Raw genomic sequence first — 23,068 nt, 5'->3', positions numbered from 1 at the left:
ACCCTGACGCCAGCGAGCAAAAGCTCCACCGGCATCAAAGAGATTTGGTGGTAGCGACTCCTCGATATTCGGGCTTGGGAGAGAGAGTTTTAGGGCGAACTCTGTATGTTAATCATGTTATCGCAGAACTTAAAAACATGTTCTTTTATATATTACCAAAAAATTATAACCAATGGTATAAAGTGTCAGTCCGGCATTTACTAGTGCCCTACGCAAAACTTAAAAACATGCCCTTTTATATATTACCAAAAAATTATAACCAATGGTATATAAGACTTAATGTTTAATGTTTTGAAATTTTATTAACACAAACCAAAACCAAAGCATTAGATTTGATGAAAAGGTTTATTAGTTTAACAAAGTAAACTATTAACCTCAAAAGAGAAAACATCAAAACCAAAACTAACAATTAACCTCAAAAACTATGATTTGCACTTATATTAAAGTCCACATTTTTATAAAAATCTTTAGATGTATATAAAAACTTTATAAAAATTTTACAAAAAAAATGCCCTAAATTTTTTGATGTCCTAATCTTTTTGCTTCAGTTGCTTGCCCTATAGATCGTTACTTATTGCCAAGGCAATGGAAATCAATGGAATCATCTTCTTCATGTCTAATTAAATTCACTATCTGGTGATGAAACAAGTAGTATAGCAAAAACAATGTTGTATATTATTTCTCTTATTAACTTTTTTTTGTTCTTTTTGAGCAGGTCTTTAAAATAGGAATCAAAGCGTATCATATGGAAAATGTTGAAAGGTGTGGTGGGAATCGAACAGTTGTTGTTATAGGGGAAGGATTTTGGATATACAGCATATATATTGTAAACGATGTTGCCTTATGTAAGATTCTAAATTGTGTATTTTTTAAATATAAAAACACTCTTTTTAATTTTATTTTCCGAATGTTTTCTTTTGAAGTCCATTTTTTTTTCTGGTCAACAACTTTACTTTTGAAGTACATTTTAATCTATTTAATGCTTCTCTCTCTTTTCTCTCTCTAAAAATCTTTCAAAGAGAGAGAAAGCTTTTCTCGTTTGTTTTGCCGTCCAGATTTATTGACTATTTCTGGATTTTCTTTTAGCATCATCTGGTTTCTCTAACAGTGGTGGCTGCCACTTCCGTTTCCAACATCGTCCGGTTTCCTTAACGGCGGTGTTTGGCTTGCCGTCCGGTGTGGTATCCGGCTTTTGTCCGACATAGATTGGCTTTCACAGCAGTGCATGGTCGGCTCTTGTCTAGCATCCTCGGCTCATACAGCGGTGATGGCTAGCTTTAGGTTTCAACCCGACATAGTTCGGTTTTTTTTTCTGTTTTTGCCTTCTCTCTTCTCCGGCATGTCCGGTTTGCTTTTCCTTTTAGTGTTTTTATCACGGTTTTGTTTAGACCGTTGATTGTTTTTAGTTAAAATCTCATCGGATATGTGTGTTGGTGATAGCGATTCAGTGGCATCTCTGCTCAAAAGGATCTAACTCCAACCTATCCTTTGGGTTTGAGGTTTACGAATAAGGATTAGGCGATTTGCAATTTCAGTTGAAGATCCAAAGCTCTTTCCTCAGCTTATTACTATTGCCTTTAGCTGTGTCTTTTATGTTTAAGCTTCTTCGATTGGTTTTTAGTCAACAGAGGTGGATTAATCGGAGTTCTTATTCTCTTTTGAGATTTATGGATCCGTATTAGATCTTTACTTCTGTTTTGCAGTTGTCAGCGAAATACAAAAGAATCTATCTTCGATCTTCACTCGACGTTAGTTTCATTCTCCGGCGGAATCGATGGCTTCAACGGCGAAGGATGACGACGGAAAACTTTTAGTCTCCTCAAGTTACACGTGTCTCTGTTGTTGACATGTGTCTTGAGATATTTTAATTCGATCCAATCTTCTTCTCTGAGTGATGCAATGTTGGGCCATATGGACTTTCTTTATTAATCTCTGTAAACCGCTGTATGTTTTTGTGGGCTTTTGCTCGGTTGTTATGTGTAATGTTTGATATCAATAAAATCTTCACTTGAGAAAAAAAAAAGAAGTACATTTTAATCTAATACAGTATTAGATTTATCAAATTAAATTAAGAGATTTATTAAATTATGAATGTGTTTTCTTTCTTTCTTTTTCCAATTTAGTACTAAATGAAATTGCAATTTGTTTCCATATCATTTACTTACCATACGGGACAAACACACTACACACGCTTTCACTTTCAACATCTCACCTTCCCTTCTCCGCCATTGCTACTTTCTGAGAAGCTTCCAAGTCAATCCATAGAGACTTGCTTATTTGACCTCTTCTGGCTTACCTTATAATCTCCCTTTTGGACTTTTCAATAAAACCGTCTCGTTGATTCAATCAGTACGACTTCTCTCCTCCTTCCTTCCTTCCTTCTTTTAAGTCTTTCTATTCCGATCTGAAATCTCTCTAGATTTTGATTTCTTCGATTTTTCAATGAACGATTTGTTTTCCAGCTCGTTCTCACGCTTCCGCGGCGGAGAACCATCTCCTCGCCGAGACGACGGAGGAGTTCAGATGGCGAATCCAGCGGGATCAACCGGCGGTGTGAACCTCGACAAGTTCTTCGAAGATGTTGAATCTGTGAAAGAGGAGTTGAAAGAGCTAGATCGGCTCAACGAAACACTCTCTTCCTCTCACGAGCAGAGCAAGACGCTTCACAATGCTAAAGCCGTTAAGGATCTCAGGTCACAAATGGACGGTGACGTTGGAGTCGCTTTGAAGAAAGCCAAGATGATTAAGGTTAAACTCGAGGCGTTAGATCGCGCCAATGCTGCTAATCGTAGTCTCCCTGGCTGTGGACCTGGCTCTTCCTCCGATCGAACCAGGACCTCTGTCCTCAACGGTCTCAGGAAGAAATTGATGGACTCTATGGATAGTTTCAACCGTTTGAGGGAGCTCATCTCGTCCGAGTATAGAGAAACTGTACAAAGGAGGTACTTCACCGTCACCGGCGAGAATCCTGACGAAGGAACCCTAGATCGACTTATTTCCACTGGTTTGTTTACTCGTTTCTTCCATTCATATCACTTATAGTATAGAACCGTCATCTAGGTTATATACTGTAGTTCAGGATTCAAAGATGAATGTTCTTTGAGTTTGATTTGGTTTGTGAAGAACAATAACTTCTGAATTTTGCATTAGACTATGAAAATGGATTTGTAGCAGGAATTGTGCTAGTTCTTAGTTGCTTAGAGCTGCAATTGATCTCTGAGAACTAGACATGTTGTTACATGAGTGGTGTGTGACATATTGGGGGATTTTTTTGCTACTGTTTCTGTTGCAGGAGAGAGTGAGAGATTCTTGCAGAAAGCAATACAAGAACAAGGAAGAGGAAGGGTGTTAGACACCATTAACGAGATTCAAGAAAGGCATGACGCGGTTAAAGACATTGAGAAGAATCTCAGGGAGCTTCACCAGGTGTTTCTAGACATGGCGGTGCTGGTAGAGCACCAGGGAGCTCAGCTCGATGACATTGAGAGCCATGTGGGAAGAGCCAGTTCTTTTATCAGAGGCGGAACTGAGCACCTACAAACCGCTCGGGTTTACCAGAAGAACACGCGGAAATGGACATGTTACGCCATTATTATTCTCATCATCATCATAATTGTTGTGGTTCTTGTTGTTGTTAAACCATGGAACAGCGGAGGTGGCGGCGGTGGTGGTGGTGGTGGTAACAGTGGAGGAACTCAACCAAATTCAGGGACACCACCAAGTCCTCCTCAGGCAAGGCGTCTATTGCGTTGAAGTTGAGTTTCGTTATTTGCAAATATATTCTTTCTTTGAAAAGCTTACCAGCTTTGTGTTTCTACTTTCTAATGCTGGTTTGTTGTTAATCTCCCTTTGATTTGATTTTTTGTGAAAGAAATTAAAATTTGGGTTAGATGAGAAATATTAGTAGAACATTCTCTTTGTATCTATGTTTGCTATATGGGTTATTTTTTACTTAATGATTTCAGGGTTTATCGTTTCTTGTTCTATTTGGTTGAAGCATTTCGAACCAAACAAGGTTCTATCAACCGGTAACACAAAAATATGCATTTTCCAAGTGAGAGCATGCTGGTTGTGTTTGTCTTGTGATAACACATTTCTTTTGCTTCCAAAGCTAGCTTTTCAAAGTAATTAGTTAGTGATCCTCTACGTCGCTTCCTATATGTCCTCTTTCGTACTCGCATCATCGGCCATGAATTATTAAGCAGTTGCGATGTCAACAGCGACGACCTTAGTGAGGAACGAGAATAGAAAAATGAGGATGTCATATTTATATAAAACACATCCAATTTTATAATATATAGTCGAACAATATATGAAGTCAACTAAAACGTCTTAAACTGTCTAGTTGCCTACTAGATATTTTAGACACTAGTACCGTTCAGCTACACCTCAGCATTCCAGTTCCAGGAAATCCCTTAAAACCAATAACTATGAAACTACAGAACATAGAAAGGGTCAAAACAGAAAAAATTATATACTGTATATAAATGGTAATATAAAACATAAGATAAAAAGATCTTTTTGTACATAATATGGTAATATATTTATTTATTTATCTGTATGAAAATATTAAAATGAACCTAAAATTGAAGACTATGTATGGTCAACAATTAGTTTCGAAAATAATTGTCAAACACTACCAGTTAATATGATTCACAACAATGAAAATAATGTGGTCAATATAATTATTAGCATTAAATATTGACAAAATAATGAATTAAATTAATTTCCTATATTGATTATGACCACAAATTTGGAAAGGAATTCAATTTGAATGTGCAAATAATTTAATTCCATTTAACAGCACAACCACATAGATATTTGAACATGTTGGTGGTTTGATCCGGGTTTTAGTTTTGGTTTTTAAAGAATAATTAATGTAAACACCAAACAAAATCTCATATAGTATGGTAGAATTATAATTTAGCTTTGAATAAAGTTCTTAAGAAATTGTATTTACTCCTTCATTTTGGTTCAAAATTGGTTAAGGCTGATATTTTTAAAATAACGATTATAACCAAACCAAAGGAATAATTTCACTTTTTGAGTTGATATTTTTAAGTTGATCGAAAAGGTTCGGTTTAACTTAAAAGCACAATTAATATTCCATACTTTTTACTAGTAATAATTAGTAATTACATTTACATCTTTCTTACTATTTTTAAAATAGTAATCAATTAGTAGCATTTAATTTTACATCTTGAATAATCATCCATCATCTCTCTTTCTTTTGACTAGCTAGAATTGGCATCTGAAATGTTATCTCTTTATATTCACTCTATGTACAAATGAGTTCCGGCGTTTTTCGTTCACCATAAACCCAACATTATATAAATCTCAAAAGAGAGAAACTAAAATCAAAAGAGTGATCATGCCAAGAAAAAAAGTAAAACTTGCACGGATAGAGAATAACCAGTCAAGAGAAATAACTTTGAAGAAAAAAATAACAACATTACAAAAAAAAGTGAAAGAACTAACCATATTGAGTGATGTAAGGGCTTGTTTAATCATTTCTAACCCTAATGAAGGTGAACCAGTGGTGTGGCCATCTCTTGAAACGACTCATAGCCTTCTAGATCGTTTTTTTGCCTTACCAAAGTTCGTGAGAGATAAATATGCGATGACTGTCGAGTCATACATAGAAGAGGAGACAAGCAAAATTCAAGCTAAATTGACTAGGGTTCATAACGAGAAAAGAAGGTATGAAATTGATGAGATGATGAATCAGCTACAAGAACGTCATATAACTGTTGCAGATCTTAACTTGAGTGAGGGATACGCCTTGTTATCTTTCTCAAGAGAAAAAATCCTATCTTATAGGAGGCATCTACACGAGCAATTTCCTCCTCTTCCAGATCTACCGGCGTTCCCATTTGAAGTGCAAGTCGAGCCGCTTAATACCGCCATAAATGATGTTTTTGTAGGAAACAATCAAGATGAAGCAACAAGAAGAATTAGCATTAATGCTTTAGTGGAGAATGGAAGTCATTACTTAATTGACCAATGGGTTTCCCCACTCAATCCGCCCATTCTTGAAATGGATCCAAACCCAAGAAGCTATTGTCCATACCAAGGAAGTAGTAGCAGAGGAAACCATCATTTGGAAATGGATACAGTTTATCCCCAAATGATGACTTCTTATGGTTTGCTTGGGTCAGTCTCTCCACCTTCACAACATCATAATATGAACGTTAATCCGATGATGGTTATGAATCCACCAAGGCAATATCCTTTTGATATCATGAGTTGTGATGTGGGAGTAAACGAGGAAGGAAATAACATTAGCAATTCACATTTTTACATGAGCAACAACATCATCATACCGACCAATGATGGTCTTCGTCAAGAACCTCAAATGATGGCTTTTGATGGTTTGCATGGATCAATCTCTCAGCCTTCACAACATCATAATCCGATGATGGTTATGAATCCACCAAGGTAATCACCCTTTTGATATTATATTATATTATGAGTCGTGAGATGGGAGTAAACGAGGAAGAAAATAACATTAGCAACTTAAAATTTTACAGGAACGACAACACTTTAGCGACTAATGATGGTCTCCGTCAAGAGCCACCTCCTAATGGTCCTAATGGAACAATCACAGGAGAAAATAATGTTGATGCGACATTGTTTAATATCAATAATTGGTTCATGTTCTAAGTTTGCTGTGCATTTATTTTAAATTTGTCTTTTTTTTTTTTTTTTATGGATCTTTAAAACATTTTTATCTTGTTATTTAAAATATTGTTGGTGTGTTTAATATTGTTGGCTTGTTTCGTTGTTTTGGAGTTATGTATCTTCAAATTGTTTAGATTTTTTTTTTTGTTTTTTTTGTCAAACAACTTGTTTTCATTCATCTAGAAGAAACAAAGTTACCTGAAGCCAAAGAGTACAACTTGTTTTCGTTGTTTTGGAGTTATTTTCTTCAAATTGTTTAAATTATCGTTTTTGATTTCTATAATGTTTACAACTCGTTCGTAACTTTGAGAAATTACAATATAATAAATTTTGATTTAGAAACACTCATAAGAAAACATATCTACGAAACGTTACACACTAAGTAAATAAAATACAGTGTATATATAGCATAAATCATACGGATGAAACCAAAAAAAAAAAGGTAGGCGAGGAAGAATACAAAAGTAAGTAAGAAACACACAAAGGAGAAGGGAAGTGATCAGAAGATGTTTTTGAATGGGTTGGTAAGAGAGTCCTTAACATTGGAGTAGAGGCCATAGAGAGAGTACTGCTTCAGATTGGCAACCTCATACCACGAATTCAAAGCAGTGTAGTGCTTATCGGTGCCTGAAAACGCCAGCTGGATCCCCAAGCTACAATCTGCTTGTCCTCCTTGGTTCTTGCAGTTTTGCGACTTGATTGCACATTGGTCTGTGTTGAGGCACACGAATTTCGCATCTCCAGAACATTTCGAGCATCCGTCTTTCTTCCAGAACATGTTCTCAAGCCTCCCTTTCTGGAACTCAAGAACCTAAAAGATATATAATAATACGATGACAGAACTAATGAGAGATGAGAATTTTCTATAAAGAAAACAAAAATGTTAAAAGAGTTTTATCCAATTTACAAGGGTGAAGCTTGTGACGATGTGATTGCTGTCAGCAACCATAATTGGGACTGATCTTGCAGCGTATTTTGAACCAGCGAATGCTACCATATATCCCTTTGACGCATCCTGGAATCATAAAGTCCCATCAGACAAACCAATAATTTGATAGGCTAATAGCACATTTGAAGACCTCTACTTCCAAGGATAAGCAATCATATAGCTAATGTCAAATCAATCTATGGCATAACAGGAACCTGACATGCCAAATCTCTCTGTTTTGAACCTCTCATATCACTGAAACAAATGCAGAAAGGAACCAGATCTTCCAAGAACAGAGACTAAATCCTAACAATTTGGTACCTATAGTCAAATTCATCAAAAACGAGCTAAAAACATTCTAAGCAAGGATTTTTGACGAGTCAACTAATCTGGGAAGATGATAATTCCGATCTATACAAAAATTCCCTTATGATCTACCTAAACCGTTTTCTAATCTGATCAAAACCGCTCCAATCGAAACCCTAAATTCACCAAGATAGATCAGAGAGACGAGAGATCCACGAACCGGGCGGAAATTGTTGGAGCTAGAGGTGTTGATGGTAAGAAGAGTGATCTCATCGACTTTAGGTCTAAACACGGCGACCTCAGAGTTTCCGTTGAGAGAGAGACGACGGCGATCGCAAGGAGAGTACTGAACGGTATGATTTGTACTACCACCGAAGAATGAATCTTTAGACGCGAAGGCAATGCCGAAAGTGAATCCATCTCCGATCCCGACTGTAGAATCCGAACAAGGCGAGTAGACTCCGTTATCGTCTCTGGCCACCGTCAATGATGACGTCAGCGCCGCCGCGAAGAGGCAACACAGAAGAAGGAATCTAGCCATCTGTCAAAAAAACTCAAAACAGAAGCTTTCCTTCCCAAATTTTCGAAAAACTTCCGATTCATTAGGCTGTCTTCAAATCATCATTATTCAAATAAGCCTTTTACGTTATGGGCCTCACCTTATTATTCAGCCCAATACAAAATATACTATTTATTGTATTACAAATACATACTTAATAATTAAATTTTACTATCATATCGTGTTGGAAAATAGAAGTTGTTTTTTTTTTTTTGAAATAGGAAATTTTTTTATTTTGCAAAATATAATGTGTGCTGTATTATTAAATAGAGTCAAAAATCTGAGCTGGCAAATCCAAATTATTAATTTATTTTTGGTGCCAAGTGGGTAACTTGAAATGAAATTGTTAAAACAAATCCCACCTAACGGTTTGTTCACTGCTAATCATATGCGGTTAACCACACCGAAATAAGATCGAGTACGAAATCAAAACCGTTCGTTTGTAGTAATCATGGACCTACGTAAATGAACGGTTAAGATCAATCCGACATTTCTTGTGAAATGAGAATCCCGATTCCGCATTTCTGTCTTTGTCTCTTGCTTCGTTTTAAGTTTTTTCTAGTCTTCCTCATCGTCTTCTTCAATCATCATCTGAAGCTCTTGTAAATTTCGTGGCTTTTTTGCTTTTCGAAGAATCTTATAGTCATCAATCATGTCTAAGTATATGGGATTATGTTCTCTAGCTATTTCTTATTTTCTATTCGTTTCGACGATTGTCGCAGCCACCGATGTTCACTACTGCGGTATGTTTTGGTATCCTTCGAGTTCTGAGATTGCCAATTCTTGCTTGTTCTAAAAAGGTCGATGATGATTTTGATTGTTCGGACAGCTCCGTTGAAAATTTTGATGTTCTTTAGATGGTTTTGATTTGTACTCTTCATTTGTGTTGAAATTATGATTTTTATTTAGATAGTTTTGGGTTTGTACTCTTAAATTGTGTTGAAGTTTTGATTTTTATTTGGATGTTTTTTTTGGTTTTGATCCTTGTTGAGTTTGAAGTTTTAATTTTGATTTCCTGGGAACAGTTGGGGGAAACACAAGAATCTCGATCTGATTTGTGAAGTGTTTTGTTTGGTTGCAGATAGTAATGAAGAATATGAAGTGAAGGTGAAAGGAGTTAATATATCTCCTTATCCTATTGCTAGAGGCGAACCAGCCACTTTCAGCATTTCTGCTAACACAGGTACACACACTCAAAATATACCTATGAGGCTGTATCTTATGCTTGTTTGATCGCTTTGATGTTTTGTACCATTAATTGCGTTTGTAGTTTCGATTTTTAATGTTTATATGGCATGTGTACAAGTTACAGCTCCTTAGCTCTCTGGTTATGATGTTTTCTTTTAATTTGGGTTTGTGTCATATGAAGACACTAAGATCTCGAGCGGAAAGTTGGTGATCGAAGTTTCATACTTTGGATGGCATATTCATTCTGAGACACATGATCTTTGTGATGAGACTAGTTGTCCTGTGGCTATTGGAGATTTCTTGGTCGCTCACTCCCAAGTTCTGCCTGGATATACCCCTCCTGTAAGTTTATTGATTTTTCTTGGAATGAGATGTTGATGCATTATCCTCATTTGAACTTGATGTTTATCTTCTACAATCAGAGCGAATGATCTAAGTCTAATCGAATTTGTTTAGTTGAATAACTAAAGTAGACTGAGATTAGGTTTAGCTTGGTATCCATAGCTGATATAATGAGTACATGTGGAAGTATAAAGTTGCTAAAGTGAAGAAGTTGAACCTATTGGTTGGTCAAGATTTGTATGTTCTGATCAATAGTTTACACATTTGTCATAGACTAATATGTTTTCGGTTTCTGCATATAAGGACCAATCTAATCCTTTTCTTTCTCATAGGGTTCGTACTCACTTAAAATGAAGATGCTTGATGCACGCAAGAAGGAGTTGACTTGCATCAAATTTGCATTTGACATTGGATTTGGATCATCATCTGTGGCCGACATGTAGAGCTGATTCACTCTATGGAATATACTATGGAATCACTCCATTTGTTTTGTATAAAAAAAAAACACTCCTTTTTCTATACAAGAATTGTTGATCAAAAACCCTTTTATATTCTCATTATTGTTCTCATTCTGGACATTTCTGAAATCCCATTTATAGAAAAAAAAAGTATTGAATTATTGGTTAGGTTTTAGAGAGCTATGGATTCTAGTTGCAAGCTTAAAGATGAGCCTACTTTAATACATCATTGCATCCACGTTCATGGAATTATAAAGACGTGGCATACATCATCATTCAACCAAACTAATGACTCTCACCAGAAAAGATGAATATTTTTCCACAGCTTCATTATACCAACATGTGAAAAGTCTCTTTCTTCCTTTTTTTTGCTATGTATTAGGACAAATTTGGGCTAAAGTTGGGTAAATTAAATGTTTTTTCTTTTCTTATTGAGCTTCTTGTCTACTTTATCTCTACAATGACCCATCAATGGAAAGAATTTGGGAAGCTAACCAACAAAGTAGGTTTTTTATTGTTCACTTAAGTGCTCATTTCGTTTTTCTCTTATCCAGACTCCAGTTTCATCTTTTGTCGATCTTGATATAGTTTTTGCCCCTCCTCTTTCACAATTTATATTGAGCTTTCCTTAAAAGATAACTTTAACCCAGAATAGTATCGAATTTAGAAGCAATGAAGGATGTGAAGAAGAGAATGGTGAAGAAACTTAAGCTTATAACATCTCTCAACAAAAGCAACTTTGATCGCACAAAAGCAACTTACGCCAACAACACTCACGGCTTCTCATGAACAACAACTTCAACAGAATCTTGAAGAGCTTGTATCGGCTTTTGGAAAGAAATGTGTAGCTGGAGGGGAAGATTCTGTTTTCTTCTACACGACAAGTCTGCGAGGGCCGAGGAATGAGAAAGACTTTCGAAGATTGCAGAAAAGATTCTTGTTAGAGAATCATAAAGTTTCGTTCCGAGAAAGAGATGTTTCGATGGATTGTGAGTTAAAAGAAGAGACGTGGAGGTTGCTTGGGGAGAAAGTTACACCTCCTAGGCTCTTCGTAAAGTGTAAGTAGCTCTGGACGAAAACGGGAAGCTCAAGAAGCTTCTAGAAGGCTCCTCATCAGCTAAGTCGATGCAGTGTGAGCAGTGCGAGAACTAACGGTTTTTGATATGTTGGAAAGGCAATGGGAGGTCGAGAGTGATTGCAGATGACGGGACGTGGGAGAGTTGCACAGAGTGTAATGAGAATGGTCTTGTCAAATGCGATCTTTATACTTAATCTAAGGGTGTGAATGGTTGGAACGGTTGGGACGGACAAATCCGTATGTGGACTGAACCGCTTTATATTTACCATTTCAGCAAATGTAGTCTGCAGTGGTGCAGTCCAAATAAAGCAGAGACAAAACAACTGTGGACTAACTGCGGACCAATTTTGCATACAAATAGAATAGGTCCGCATCGGTCTGTAATCCGCCCAAAAATAGAGCAGTTCAGACCGCAGACGGATTTGGCCACCCTGACTGCAGTTACTATTAATTGATACTAGTTACCAACCCACGATTAAAGTGTGGGCTCAACATTTTATTTCAATTAAATTTAAAATAATTTTTTTTGTTATTTTGTTATTGATTATTAGCAATTCATCTAGTCTACCTACAATTACATTATTGCTAGATTATTGCCAAAAAAAATTGGATAATATATGTAAAAATCTTAGTTGTTCATCTGAATATTTTATTTTTAATACATTAATTTTTTAATCTATTTTAATTAAATTTTCTTAATTATCTTTAATGATCCTGTTTTCTTTTTACTATTTCTAATGGTACTTCCATGTAAAATTTTACAATTTTAATATTATTTTTATAAATATATTTCTGAGTTAAGATATAGTAGGATGATGAAACAGAGAGTGCAAAAAGTTAAACCAAAGTGAACCGAAAATTTAAACCAAATCAAGCATGGCGACATCCGCACGTGTGGAATACGTGGATTAAGACACGTGTCCTTCTTTCTTTCACTGCGCAGGCCTTTACTTTTTTCACTCGCCAATACAAAACCCAGAAACGGTCTCTCTCTCTGACTCCGTTTACTAGATCACCCTTCATCTCTCACCGGAATCTCAAGGTTCGTTTTCCTCTTTTCTGGGTTTATGTGTTTGGATTTGTATATGACAATCTCTAACTAAATCAACAAAAGTATGTTCTATATTATCATCAACGTATTTGGGGGTTTTCCTCTCTCTCTGTTCGCCACTTTGTAAAGGTCGTACCTTTGTTTTCTGTTCATAGAACCCAAACGTTGACTAGAGTAAATTTGTTGTTTTAGCAAAGACCCATTAAGGATATTTCTTGAATTGCTGCTACCTTCTCAAATCGATAATTCAATGTCTTTTCAGTTTCATTGACCTAGTTTTTACGAATCTCTCTAGGTCTACTAGTTCACGTGTCACGTGTCAGATGAATGGTTATTAGAATTGTAATGATGGATCTACGATGCTGTGCCTAATGCGTAAAAATTGATCTTGATTTTGCAGTGATTCCAGACCACAAATGGCCTCCTTCGATGGTCCAGGGTTTATGATGGTTGATAATTCTTGGGTCCAGACCAAAGCCATTGATGTTGAATCATCAACCGATATCTCTCCTTACCTAACCAAGATCCTTGACGATTCCGTCTGGAATGGAAACCGCTCCATTGTCTTCGATGTGTATTGGGATGTTCAATATGTTGACAAGAAGTCCGAGTGGCGCCTTTGCTCAGTGAAGTTTAGCACGAAAAACTTCTGTCTTTTCCTCCGCCTCCCAAGCTCGTTCAGCGATAATCTCAAGGATCTTTACCGCTTCTTTGCTTCCAAGTTTGTCACATTCGTTGGTGTCCAGATCCAAGAAGACCTCGCTTTGCTTAAGGAGAACCACGGTATTGTGATCCGAAGCTCTTTGGAGATTGGGAAATTAGCTGCGGTAGCCCGTGGAACTCCAATTGTTGAGTTCCTTGGAACCAGGGAATTAGCTCACAAGATTCTTTGGTATGACATGAGTCGGCTTGATTCGATCCAGTCTAAGTGGGATGAAGCAAGTGCTAATGATCGTCTTGAAGCTGCAGCCATTGAAGGTTGGCTTATTTTCAATGTCTACGATCAGTTGCAGCTGTGACCTACCTAACTTATGTGCACTTTCTTGATCAAATGGGATTTGTGAGATTGCGCTTGATTGTTTGCAGTTGTGCATTTTGATCTGTTTGTTGTTGCTATGACTGAACAGTAAGTACTGTCTGAATAAAACCATGCCCGGATTGTTTTTTGTCTGAAGATTTTGAGATTATGTTACTTGCCAAATTTAAAACTGGATGGATAAAACGAACCACAAATGAGACATGGAGAATTAAACGAGCAAAAAATATTTATTTAAAAGAGTTAGATACAGACTGGTTTAACTCTAGATCACATTCACAAGTTAGTTAAGCTAACAGAGAGTTACAAAACTTACAAGAAACTCAACAAAACGTTAGCAACTCTGCCCATGCTTTCAGACCACACTTTCTACATTTGTAGTGTAATGAAACTCGATCTGTAAACGGTGATGAACAGGCGCGGTGGAGGCTAATCCTTTCTTGATATCCTCCTGCAACTCTCTAATTGGTATTGCCGCCAAGAAATTCTTAATATACTCTTTACATGACTCCTTCCCTCTGCACACAATCTCTGTATCAGATTCTGATTCAAATCCTGCTTCTTCTTTATGAAGAATCTTGTGGATGATGGTTTTGTGGTCAAATATCAAAACGTAAGCTTGATCACAACCCTCGTAAAGCCTTTCTCCAAGCGTGTCAATGATATAGTAAGCTTCCTTTTCAACTTTGAGGACAAAGAAGTGATCATTCCAACTCACAATGTAAACATGTGGTGGAGAGTCATCAACATAACTATCGCTATTCGCCGAGCTTTCCTCAAGACTGATAATCTCAGACCAAATACTATCGAACGACATTGCGCCTTGCAAAAACTCGAATCTTCCCTCATTGATCATCCCGTCCGGGTGGAAAAAACCAACAAATGAGTTCCCGGGGATAACTGTTAGAGGACGGATCTGCGCTTGCAGCACTGTATCGAGATCAAAATGCTTGTCGGGAAACTTCTGCATATAAGTTTCGTTTTCACAGAGGTTTCTCCACTCTAAAGAACCTTCTCTGATCAAACTATCGAACTGAGACTTGATAGGCAGGAGATTACCATTCTTCTGAAACCAATCCGCAATAACCGCAACAAGAGCGGTGCAAGCGCTCTCGCCAGCTGCTCGCTCGCTTCTCTGGTCGATTGAAGCAAGAAAGACATTTGTCTGAAGCTTCATGTGTCCATCTCTGCTTATCACTTCTTTCTCATCCCAACTTCCAATCGCAAAACTGTCTTCTCCAAACTCCGAGAAAGAAGATCGCTGATTCGCATATGAATCTTCATCAATCTTGCTCTGCAAATTAAAACATGCAAAAGGAGAACTTGAATCACATATATGTACAAGATCTGGATATATAGCACCGAACCATCAGAAACTGCATTAGACACCTGACTAGTAAATAAGAACTTACCCCAAAAAGAGGATGAGCTTCATCTGCGCTAAGTTGCCTCCGATCATAATCAATGTCATCTCCACCTTCTTCTCCATTATCCTTCTTTAACAAAGGCTCTCCTTTGGATTTCGGAGACCTAAAGCTCAACTTCCGCTTCCTCCATGGCAATATGCTACGCCGTGGAAGAAGTGATGTCTCATAGACCAAACCAGCAGCGGGATCTTCAGCGTCCGAGCAACCTGCTCCTACGTCGGACTTCCTGTGGCTATAATAAACCCAATCTTCGTCTTCGTCGCTGACTTTGGCGCCACAGTTTAAAGAAGTTCCCACACCATTTGCATAAGACAAAGGTCCATAAGAGAAAGATTTTCTCACACTCATCAAATCTTGTTTGCCTTCATCAAAATCGGTCTCGAAGTCATGAAGTGATTCTGATGATTCAAAGCTTGAGAATCTGCCTTCTTCTTCCCTACAAGCTTTCTTGGCTTTCCTTGTAGAAACAAACTCTGTAAAAATCTTGACTTTTCTTAGACCAGCTTTGATTGCAGAAACATCTTCCTTCTCATTTGACTGTGTTTCACTAGGCTGTTGTGGTGATGGAGACGGGACAGGGACAGGGACAGGAACAGGCACAACCGCAGTCTGTCCTGCCGAGTCTGATGTTTCTGGAGTGGTTCTAAGCTCAAGCAGGCTCAATGATACCTAAAAGGAACAAGAGTATCTCAAAGGTCAAAAAACAAATACTGAGCCAACAAAGTAGATAAGTAATGAGAGAGAGAGAAGAAGTAAACCATACAAAGAGCAATGGATGTGGCTCGGAGGCAACACAAGCAGAGAGCGGGAGAGGAATGTTTATATCAAATTCTTTTTTATCGGTCACACGGGCGTACTCAGCAAGATTCAAAAATGCAGTTCCAACAACAGGAGCTTTATTCTTCTCTCCTTGCTTCATTCCCTTGGAATCAAAAATCAGAAATCAATTTATTTGTCTCTGAGGAAATTGACACCAACATACCTATAACAACTAACCATAGTTTGAAATGTAACACAATAGAACCTAAACCTCTACAACAACAGGAATCAAGCTCTAGTTTCAAGTCTTAGAATCATACATGTATCAAAATCTTCCAGCCATCAAATCAAAATTTGATCATCTAGCTAGGAGGGTTCCATACTTCCATCTACAACCTATAACAACTAAACATAGTTTGAAATGTAACACAAATAGAACCTCAACCTCTACAACAACAGGAATCAAGCTCTAGTTACAAGTTTTAGAACCAAACACGTTGAGACATTAATGGCTATCAAAATCTTCCAGCCAACAAATCAAAATTTGATCATCCAGCAATCTATGGTTCCATCTACAGCCTAATCAAACCATTTCCAAAGTTCAACATTTGAATCTAGAGCTTAGATTTCAAATCTTAAGATACTAATTCTAAAAGACTTACATTGGTGAAGACAGAGAAAGCAATCTCCCAAGGATAAAACAAACTGTCCTTGTAAGAAGTGAGAGAGCATAAACTCTGAAACTCTTCATCATCCCATGAAACGACATCGCTTTCTCCCAGAGCCTCTTTGGTAAAGTTCCTCTTCACCGTCCTTCTTAAAGATCCCAATGTCGCCTTAGGTCCTTTCCAGCGAATCTCCACCGTCAACCTCTCCTCCTTCTCCGGTACACCTTCACGCACCAGATCCCAACCCTCAAGCTTCTTCACCGCAAGCTTCACCTCGTATTTCCTCGTCACCAACGGCGGCCATGGTCGCCACTTCATCATCTTCACCACCATTTACGCAAAAAAAAATTGAAAATTTGAAGTCGTCAAGATAAAAAAACACGAGATTAAAGAAACGTAACAAAACTCTTTTGCAGTAGTTGAGAAATTTAGGGAAACCTAGAGAATCTTAGAAAAAAAAAGGTTTCTTTGCCTTCAATCTATAGCTAACCTAAGAATAAAAGATCAATGCCCAAAAATAGAAAGAAGTTTTTAGACCCAGAAATCTATATTAGAAGAGGTTTCTTCTTGGAAAAAGATAGAGAGATCAAAAAAGTTAGAAATTGAAACAACTTGGTGTGAAATTAAGCTTCAGCTAAAAGATTGCAAAAAGTTATGCCGTGAGGAGAAAACAGTAAAGAGAGAGAGTGGCGCAGAAACATAACACTACTAGCTCACAAGCGTGTAGACAGAGAAAGACAACGAAGAAAGTGAAAAAAAAAAAAGAAAGATCTCAACTTCACAGATCTGTCCCTCTCTTTAACGATAGAGAGCAGTGGTGGGCGGATAAAACAAACAAACCGGTCTTTAACCAATGCGTGGACTAATTAACCGTGGTTAAGTTTTGTATAAACTGTGTCGTTTTGCTCCGGTTTAGATTGACTTCTTTTTTATTTTTGACCATAATCCCAACGTCACGGGTGGGAGAGACGCGACTGCTTAACGGCGTTAATAAAATTCCGTTTCTGTCTTATCTTTTTTTTTTTTTCCTTTTCTTTTGTTAATCAAAACAAATTAGTTTAACACTTCAAATTTTGGTTTCATGTGTTTTTTGTCCATGTGTTGAGGGATTTGTAGACCATGTGTTTTTGTCCCATAATCTTTCTTGCACTTGTCTATTATGAATTTATGATGATTCCTCCCAAAATTATAGCAAAAGAAATGTGTATGAGAATGAGTATAATGATCTTGTTGATTAATAATAATATTATTTATTAGAGTTAAGCTGTTGATCGATCTTTAAATAATCAAATTCCATGTGGAAAAAAAAAATTACTTAAGAAGTAGTATATATTTTAGGTTTATTGTTTGTTTGTCCTAAGAGTTTGACTTATCTTACACAAGAAAAGAAGAAGAAAAAAAAAGATTAGTTTCACTTTTACATGATTATTTATGCGACAACATGGTTCATGCCACTGAATGTGGTGGTCACTGGTCATAGTTATGCTTCACACCAAAGGAACATACGGTATCTTTGCATTATGCATGGTCATGGATTTCTATTATCGCATAAGAATGTGTTGTCAACAACTAGCTAGTAGTGTTGTTGTTACATCCTTGAAAGGATTACTTTTGCAATTATTGTATAAAAGTTAATTAAATAACAAATTTGATTTGCATCTCTTTATAACATATGTCATTACTTTTATAAATTAGCACTAATGCAAGTCAAATTACTCACCCATCATCAGTATTACAATCCAATTAAGTTAAATTTAAATTTAAGATTATCATGATTAAAAATTACTGTAGAAATTATAATGATGAAAGCAAAATGCCAAGTGTGGATCCCTTGAAATAAAGTGAAACTTGTTTTTTTCTTCTTTTTTATAGCTCTATTAGGTAGCCCTTACATAATTAACCTTGTTTTTACCTGGATATTCTATTAAATAGACAATAATTAGGAATTTTATAAGTAAATTTTTTAATAAAAGTATTTTCAATTACTATAATAATTATCTATCATTATTTAGTGGATAGTGATGAATGCACTAGATTTATAAACATACTATAATAATATACATTTTTTAAAAATACATACATATCTCTCAGTTCTTAATTTGTGAAAGTAATAAATATTTTTAAAAAAGAAAAAATAAAAATAAAAAGAGGAAAATAAAAAAATGTTTTCCATGATTTTTTGGGCCTACAGATTTGAGATTGAGCTACTACTACTACTACTATAGAGCCTCTCTGTCTGCTTCAATTATTCACTTTCAATATTTATACTAATTTCCTCCGACATATCTCTCCATCTCTCAATCTAAATCCCAAAAATCAATCTACTGCCGCGAACTCAATGGAGACGACGGCTCCAGCGACGTTGGAGCGGCGAGGTATAATCCATATGTTTCCTTTTGAAAATCCTGTACCGGTGGCAAAAATCTCGAGTTATGATGTAAATCGGATTTTTTTTTTTTTTTTTTTTTTTTTTNAGACTTTAGTGTCAAAGTAGATGATGAAGATCGAGAGATCTAATATTTTTGTCTTCGAATTATTTTCTCTTGACATGGTTTTACTGTTCATTAAGCTCCAGTGATATATTTGGTGTATTCTTCGATAGTTAATGTTATGTGTGTATAAAACTGTCACAAGAATCATGCTTCTGTTAAAAAAAACTGTGGATGAAAACATACTTTTTTCTTTTGTTTTCATAAGACTTAATTTGCAGTTTTTTATTATATAGTTGGCACAGAATTATCAGAGTCAATGCTTGGGGACAAACTGATACTAAAAGGGTTGAAATTTTACGGATTCCATGGAGCGATTCCTGAAGAGACGACACTGGGGCAGATGTTTCTTGTTGACATTGATGCTTGGACCAGTCTGAAAAAGGCCGGTGAATCAGACGACTTAGCAGATACGATCAGCTATGTCGACATTTTCAGGTTAGATCATTCATTATTGTATCTGATTTGTGTCCATCCCTAAGTTATGATGACTAGCTTTGTCGTTGAAGTTATGATTAGTTGTTTGAAAGAATGATATTTGTTTGCAGCATAGCTAAGGAAACTGTTGAAGGGTCACCAAGAAACCTTCTAGAGGCAGTCGCGGAACTCATCGCCACCAAAACGCTTGACAAATTCCCTCAGGTAACCGCTGTTCGAGTGAAGCTCGTGAAGCCAAATGTTGCACTTATTAAGAGCACTATCGATTACTTAGGTGTCGAGATATTCAGACACCAAAGCAAGCACTAGTTCAAGGGAACTGAACAACCCTCAAAAACTTTGTGGTCGATAATCATTTGTCGGGATATTAAAGTTTATTACTCTATCCATGTGTATTTTTCATATCATCTATCTAAAAGCTTTGAACCATGTCATGAGCTGATTTAGATGTTTCTCTTTTTTTTTTTCTTTTTTGGAATAATAGATGTCTATTGGGATTCGTCTTTTCTTTTCCTCTGCCACAAGAGATTCTGTTCTTGTGTGTTGTGAAGTAACATTTGTGTGATCAGTGAAATGGATTTAAACATGAAAAAATGTTCAGTTTAAAGTGCTTATGATAAGTATTATCGAAATCATCATTCAGCACCCAACCAGTTGTCATATTTGGATCCGAGTATCTTTTGGACGCATCACTTTGCCAATAAAACCACCAACACCATCATCTCTCCTCCTCTCATCTTTTCATTGCACTAATTCTCTTGAAGGAATCTCCAATGGTTAGCTAGCTGAAAACTTCAGAGATTGTAAAGCTAATTAAGATGAAGAGATAAATGGTTAAGGTTATCTTGGTTGAATCTGCGGTAAAGACTGTTCATGTGCTCTTTTAGTCTTCTTGTCTGATTGCTTGAAAAGCATCCAAAAAATCGCATGCCAAGGTGTGTGTGTCTCCACAAAAAAAACTAAGACTGGACGAGCTCTCCTTGTAGCTTGGCAGACAAAAATCCCTTATAGTAGATGAACAAGAGAACTCATGAACAATGCACTGGGCGAATACAAGAAATCGCTCATTGTTGTTTTTTGAATAAATGTGAAAAATAAGGTCTGCTTAAAAGAAACGATGGATTTGTCTTTTGCACATTTTTTATAAATATGATATATTTATTAATAATGATATCAATGATTGTCAAAAAATAATAAAAAAATGGTATCACAGTATTATATATATCACTTCAAGTATTTGCAACGCACAAAATAATTTAGCTGGAAAAAATAATTTTAGTCTTCAGAATCTTCCTTGTTAATGTCATCGAGAATTACAATGAGAGAGACAATAAAGGCAAAGTCAACATTCGGATAGACCGTAACCGAGAAATTACTCTTCCCAATTAATATGCTTTGTGCGGTATGTTTCTTGTGCATCTGAAAACCCACAAAACAACAACAATGAATCAATTAGCACGATCGATCATGTATATACACACTAGTCCAGTTTATAATTTACAGACATTAATTTGGACCAGTTTGATTACCTGAGCAACAATGACGTCAGATTTGCCGGTGTAAACGACACATGACCGGTCGATCCAACTTCCTTTGACATGGAAGTCGCATACCTTCATTTCTTTATTTTGAGCCAAGAAAATGTCTAGCTTTGGCTTCATAATTTGAATCATGGACGATCGTTTCAATGTGTATACTAGATCACTCTGGCTCGTACTTTTTCCACTAAATACTTGCCACCTATCATGCAAGCTCACCCTCTGCAGTTTTTAATTAACGTCACAAAATTAATAAAGTGTCTAAATTGTGGCTAATTTCAACCATTAAAAAAAAAAAAAAAAACTTTTGTAAACGTACATTTTCTCGGAGAGTCAAGATAGGGTTATCTGATGCGTCCAACAAAACCCGTTTGTCGCTGAGGCTAAGCAAAGGCTCTTTGACCTTGAAAAGGAGATTGCCGTTGGCGTCGGTGACGGTAAAGTTACCATCTGTTATAGTCATCACCTTGCGTACGATCCCCAACTCTATTGGGTAGGGTGCACAGAAATTGGGACTCACGATCGCCATTTTTGTTTTGTGTGTTCTCTAACCAAAATGGCGATCGTTTGTTTCTTTTGTGATTATTATTCTTGAATACGGATTGTGTTTGTTTCTTTCATCATTCTAGCTTTATTTATTTATAGTCAGGATATTCCGCGTCAAAACCGCGTAATGTGAGTAAACAAATCTTTGTGATTTTTTTTACCCTCTATATTTTTAGTAATTTATCTTATTTTAAGTCTGTTTTGCCAATTTTTTTTTTTTTTTTGGTCAATCCTGATAAGGAAAAAGAATACGTTAAGGATTCTATATTTTATTTTTCGTTATCTAGTATCAATTGAGGGAAACAGATAAAAATTAAATAAGAAGGTAGGATTGAAATTATTTAATTACAATGATAAAAAATGGAGTATGGATGACAACATAATGATTTTGTTGAGAAAATCTATTTGTATCATATAAAATTAAAAATAAAATCTATGCCTATTCAATTTTTCCTTTTTATTCATTTTAAAAATTATAATTGTGTGTTATTCATGATTAAATAATTAAATTAATCAAAATCCAATCTTTTTATAATCCGAGGACGCGGTATATAGGCTATAGGCCTATAGCCAATATTTGAGCTCGGCCCAATATCTAAGAAAAGCCCAAATAAGAAGAGAAAGACACACAACACTTAAAGAAGAAAGGACAATTCAACAAATTATTAATTAAAGAAACAAAATCTGTATTTCATTCAATTTTAAAGTTACTAGGTTTTGAACCCACGCGTAGTGTGGGTTTATTTGATATATTTTGATAAAAATTATATATGATTGAATACGGTAATAAAATATTGTCTCATAAAAAAAATTAAAATTAGTACTAAGGAAAAAAAAATAATTTCAGATACACAATTTTTTAAAATATAAAAATCAGTTGTGTTATAAAATCAAATCTGATAAAAAAAATCATAAATTTAACTTGACGTCCAGGCGAGGCAAATCAAACTGATGACCTCACATATCCTAAACTATTTTCTTTGACCACCAGAAAAACAAAACAATTTTATAATCATAAATTTAACTCGTTTTCATATTTAATTGATCGCTACCACCTAAGTTTTCGTGTTTTTTATTCAATGTTTTCTTATTCTTCATATTTTTTCTTGTCATTTTCATTGTCAAATTTTGTGTTAATTGTCGTCGTAACTTTTACCGTTTGGTTCTTCGTTATACTCTTTTTCTTCTTCTTCCTCGTCAACTTCTTCACATTCTTTCACTGAAAAACCTTTTTTTAGACTACCACACAACTTGTTAACCCATCAAACTCCAAGAACAAAATCATTTCTTTTCTCATAAAATTTGTGAAAATCATGATTACCAGCATAGTCAACACATGCACCCAATTATTGACAATTTTATCCATATACTTATTTGGTTTTAGATCCACGCGTTTAGAAACTTCTCAAACCAAAATCCTTACTTGGTTTATAATATTTTAAAAACATAATAAAATTACTAATAATTATTTATTTAATATAAATCATATGATATATAGAAATATGAGTACACTATAAGAACATATTAATTATAAATAAATAATATCAGTTATATTATATCATCAAATAATATCAAC

General features: G+C 35.8%; 7 protein-coding genes and 1 pseudogene across 8 annotated transcripts; 5 read left to right on the top strand and 3 right to left on the bottom strand.

Moving 5' to 3' along the window:
* On the top strand, window positions 2,171-3,976 carry LOC104764935 (syntaxin-121). Of its 2 annotated transcripts, XM_010488543.2 has the most exons (3): window positions 2,171-2,349; window positions 2,463-3,004; window positions 3,293-3,976. In XM_010488543.2, exons 2-3 carry the CDS (start codon window positions 2,524-2,526, stop codon window positions 3,751-3,753), a joined length of 942 nt encoding a protein of 313 aa, XP_010486845.1. In that variant the 5' UTR covers window positions 2,171-2,349; window positions 2,463-2,523; the 3' UTR covers window positions 3,754-3,976. The 2 variants fall into 2 exon arrangements, with proteins under 2 accessions (XP_010486845.1, XP_010486844.1); XM_010488542.2 differs by having other exon boundaries at window positions 2,176-3,004.
* LOC104764940 lies at window positions 2,596-17,276 on the bottom strand. The gene is made up of 5 exons (XM_010488548.2): window positions 16,476-17,276; window positions 15,818-15,976; window positions 15,040-15,723; window positions 14,721-14,921; window positions 2,596-2,619 (listed from the first exon to the last, which is right to left on the bottom strand). The coding sequence occupies exons 1-5, from the start codon at window positions 16,812-16,814 to the stop codon at window positions 2,611-2,613; spliced, it is 1,392 nt and encodes a 463-aa protein (XP_010486850.1). The 5' UTR covers window positions 16,815-17,276; the 3' UTR covers window positions 2,596-2,610.
* Window positions 6,995-8,535, bottom strand: LOC104764937. The gene is made up of 3 exons (XM_010488544.1): window positions 8,136-8,535; window positions 7,589-7,696; window positions 6,995-7,492 (listed from the first exon to the last, which is right to left on the bottom strand). Exons 1-3 carry the CDS (start codon window positions 8,454-8,456, stop codon window positions 7,181-7,183), a joined length of 741 nt encoding a protein of 246 aa, XP_010486846.1. The 5' UTR covers window positions 8,457-8,535; the 3' UTR covers window positions 6,995-7,180.
* LOC104764938 (putative phosphatidylglycerol/phosphatidylinositol transfer protein DDB_G0282179) lies at window positions 8,989-10,623 on the top strand. Its single transcript, XM_010488545.2, has 4 exons — window positions 8,989-9,217; window positions 9,556-9,657; window positions 9,844-10,004; window positions 10,337-10,623. Exons 1-4 carry the CDS (start codon window positions 9,127-9,129, stop codon window positions 10,445-10,447), a joined length of 465 nt encoding a protein of 154 aa, XP_010486847.1. The 5' UTR covers window positions 8,989-9,126; the 3' UTR covers window positions 10,448-10,623.
* On the top strand, window positions 11,303-11,781 carry LOC109131018 (annotated as a pseudogene).
* On the top strand, window positions 12,497-13,778 carry LOC104764939 (uncharacterized protein At5g06450). Its single transcript, XM_010488546.2, has 2 exons — window positions 12,497-12,582; window positions 12,992-13,778. Exon 2 carries the CDS (start codon window positions 13,008-13,010, stop codon window positions 13,608-13,610), a length of 603 nt encoding a protein of 200 aa, XP_010486848.1. The 5' UTR covers window positions 12,497-12,582; window positions 12,992-13,007; the 3' UTR covers window positions 13,611-13,778.
* Window positions 18,714-19,871, top strand: LOC104764933 (dihydroneopterin aldolase 1). The gene is made up of 3 exons (XM_010488540.2): window positions 18,714-18,856; window positions 19,207-19,408; window positions 19,519-19,871. Exons 1-3 carry the CDS (start codon window positions 18,820-18,822, stop codon window positions 19,715-19,717), a joined length of 438 nt encoding a protein of 145 aa, XP_010486842.1. The 5' UTR covers window positions 18,714-18,819; the 3' UTR covers window positions 19,718-19,871.
* Window positions 19,871-21,553, bottom strand: LOC104764934 (protein LURP-one-related 10). Its single transcript, XM_010488541.1, has 3 exons — window positions 21,266-21,553; window positions 20,938-21,168; window positions 19,871-20,827 (listed from the first exon to the last, which is right to left on the bottom strand). Exons 1-3 carry the CDS (start codon window positions 21,473-21,475, stop codon window positions 20,684-20,686), a joined length of 585 nt encoding a protein of 194 aa, XP_010486843.1. The 5' UTR covers window positions 21,476-21,553; the 3' UTR covers window positions 19,871-20,683.

This window comes from Camelina sativa, chromosome 19 (genome assembly GCF_000633955.1).
Source record: "Camelina sativa cultivar DH55 chromosome 19, Cs, whole genome shotgun sequence".
NCBI classification, from domain to species: domain Eukaryota; kingdom Viridiplantae; phylum Streptophyta; class Magnoliopsida; order Brassicales; family Brassicaceae; genus Camelina; species Camelina sativa.
Note: the sequence above shows the minus strand (reverse complement) of the source record. Positions and strands in the feature narration are given on the sequence as shown.

Excerpts from the sequence above, each read along its gene's own strand:
- LOC104764935 (XM_010488542.2), top strand. The coding sequence starts at position 2,443 with ATGAACGATTTGTTTTCCAGCTCGTTCTCACGCTTCCGCGGCGGAGAA. Across the intron at positions 3,005-3,292 it reads AGATCGACTTATTTCCACTG|GAGAGAGTGAGAGATTCTTG; the intron begins GTTTGTTTACTC and ends TTTCTGTTGCAG.
- LOC104764937 (XM_010488544.1), bottom strand. The coding sequence starts at position 8,456 with ATGGCTAGATTCCTTCTTCTGTGTTGCCTCTTCGCGGCGGCGCTGACG. Across the intron at positions 7,697-8,135 it reads GCTCCAACAATTTCCGCCCG|GATGCGTCAAAGGGATATAT; the intron begins GTTCGTGGATCT and ends TTATGATTCCAG. Across the intron at positions 7,493-7,588 it reads TCGTCACAAGCTTCACCCTT|GTTCTTGAGTTCCAGAAAGG; the intron begins GTAAATTGGATA and ends TATATCTTTTAG.
- LOC104764938 (XM_010488545.2), top strand. The coding sequence starts at position 9,127 with ATGTCTAAGTATATGGGATTATGTTCTCTAGCTATTTCTTATTTTCTA. Across the intron at positions 9,218-9,555 it reads CACCGATGTTCACTACTGCG|ATAGTAATGAAGAATATGAA; the intron begins GTATGTTTTGGT and ends GTTTGGTTGCAG. Across the intron at positions 9,658-9,843 it reads CAGCATTTCTGCTAACACAG|ACACTAAGATCTCGAGCGGA; the intron begins GTACACACACTC and ends TGTCATATGAAG.
- LOC104764939 (XM_010488546.2), top strand. The coding sequence starts at position 13,008 with ATGGCCTCCTTCGATGGTCCAGGGTTTATGATGGTTGATAATTCTTGG.
- LOC104764940 (XM_010488548.2), bottom strand. The coding sequence starts at position 16,814 with ATGGTGGTGAAGATGATGAAGTGGCGACCATGGCCGCCGTTGGTGACG. Across the intron at positions 15,977-16,475 it reads CTTTCTCTGTCTTCACCAAT|GGAATGAAGCAAGGAGAGAA; the intron begins GTAAGTCTTTTA and ends TTTGATTCCAAG. Across the intron at positions 14,922-15,039 it reads AAGCTCATCCTCTTTTTGGG|AGCAAGATTGATGAAGATTC; the intron begins GTAAGTTCTTAT and ends TTTAATTTGCAG.
- LOC104764933 (XM_010488540.2), top strand. The coding sequence starts at position 18,820 with ATGGAGACGACGGCTCCAGCGACGTTGGAGCGGCGAG. Across the intron at positions 18,857-19,206 it reads AGCGACGTTGGAGCGGCGAG|TTGGCACAGAATTATCAGAG; the intron begins GTATAATCCATA and ends TTTATTATATAG. Across the intron at positions 19,409-19,518 it reads AGCTATGTCGACATTTTCAG|CATAGCTAAGGAAACTGTTG; the intron begins GTTAGATCATTC and ends ATTTGTTTGCAG.
- LOC104764934 (XM_010488541.1), bottom strand. The coding sequence starts at position 21,475 with ATGGCGATCGTGAGTCCCAATTTCTGTGCACCCTACCCAATAGAGTTG. Across the intron at positions 21,169-21,265 it reads TCTTGACTCTCCGAGAAAAT|AGGGTGAGCTTGCATGATAG; the intron begins GTACGTTTACAA and ends TAAAAACTGCAG. Across the intron at positions 20,828-20,937 it reads CTGACGTCATTGTTGCTCAG|ATGCACAAGAAACATACCGC; the intron begins GTAATCAAACTG and ends GTGGGTTTTCAG.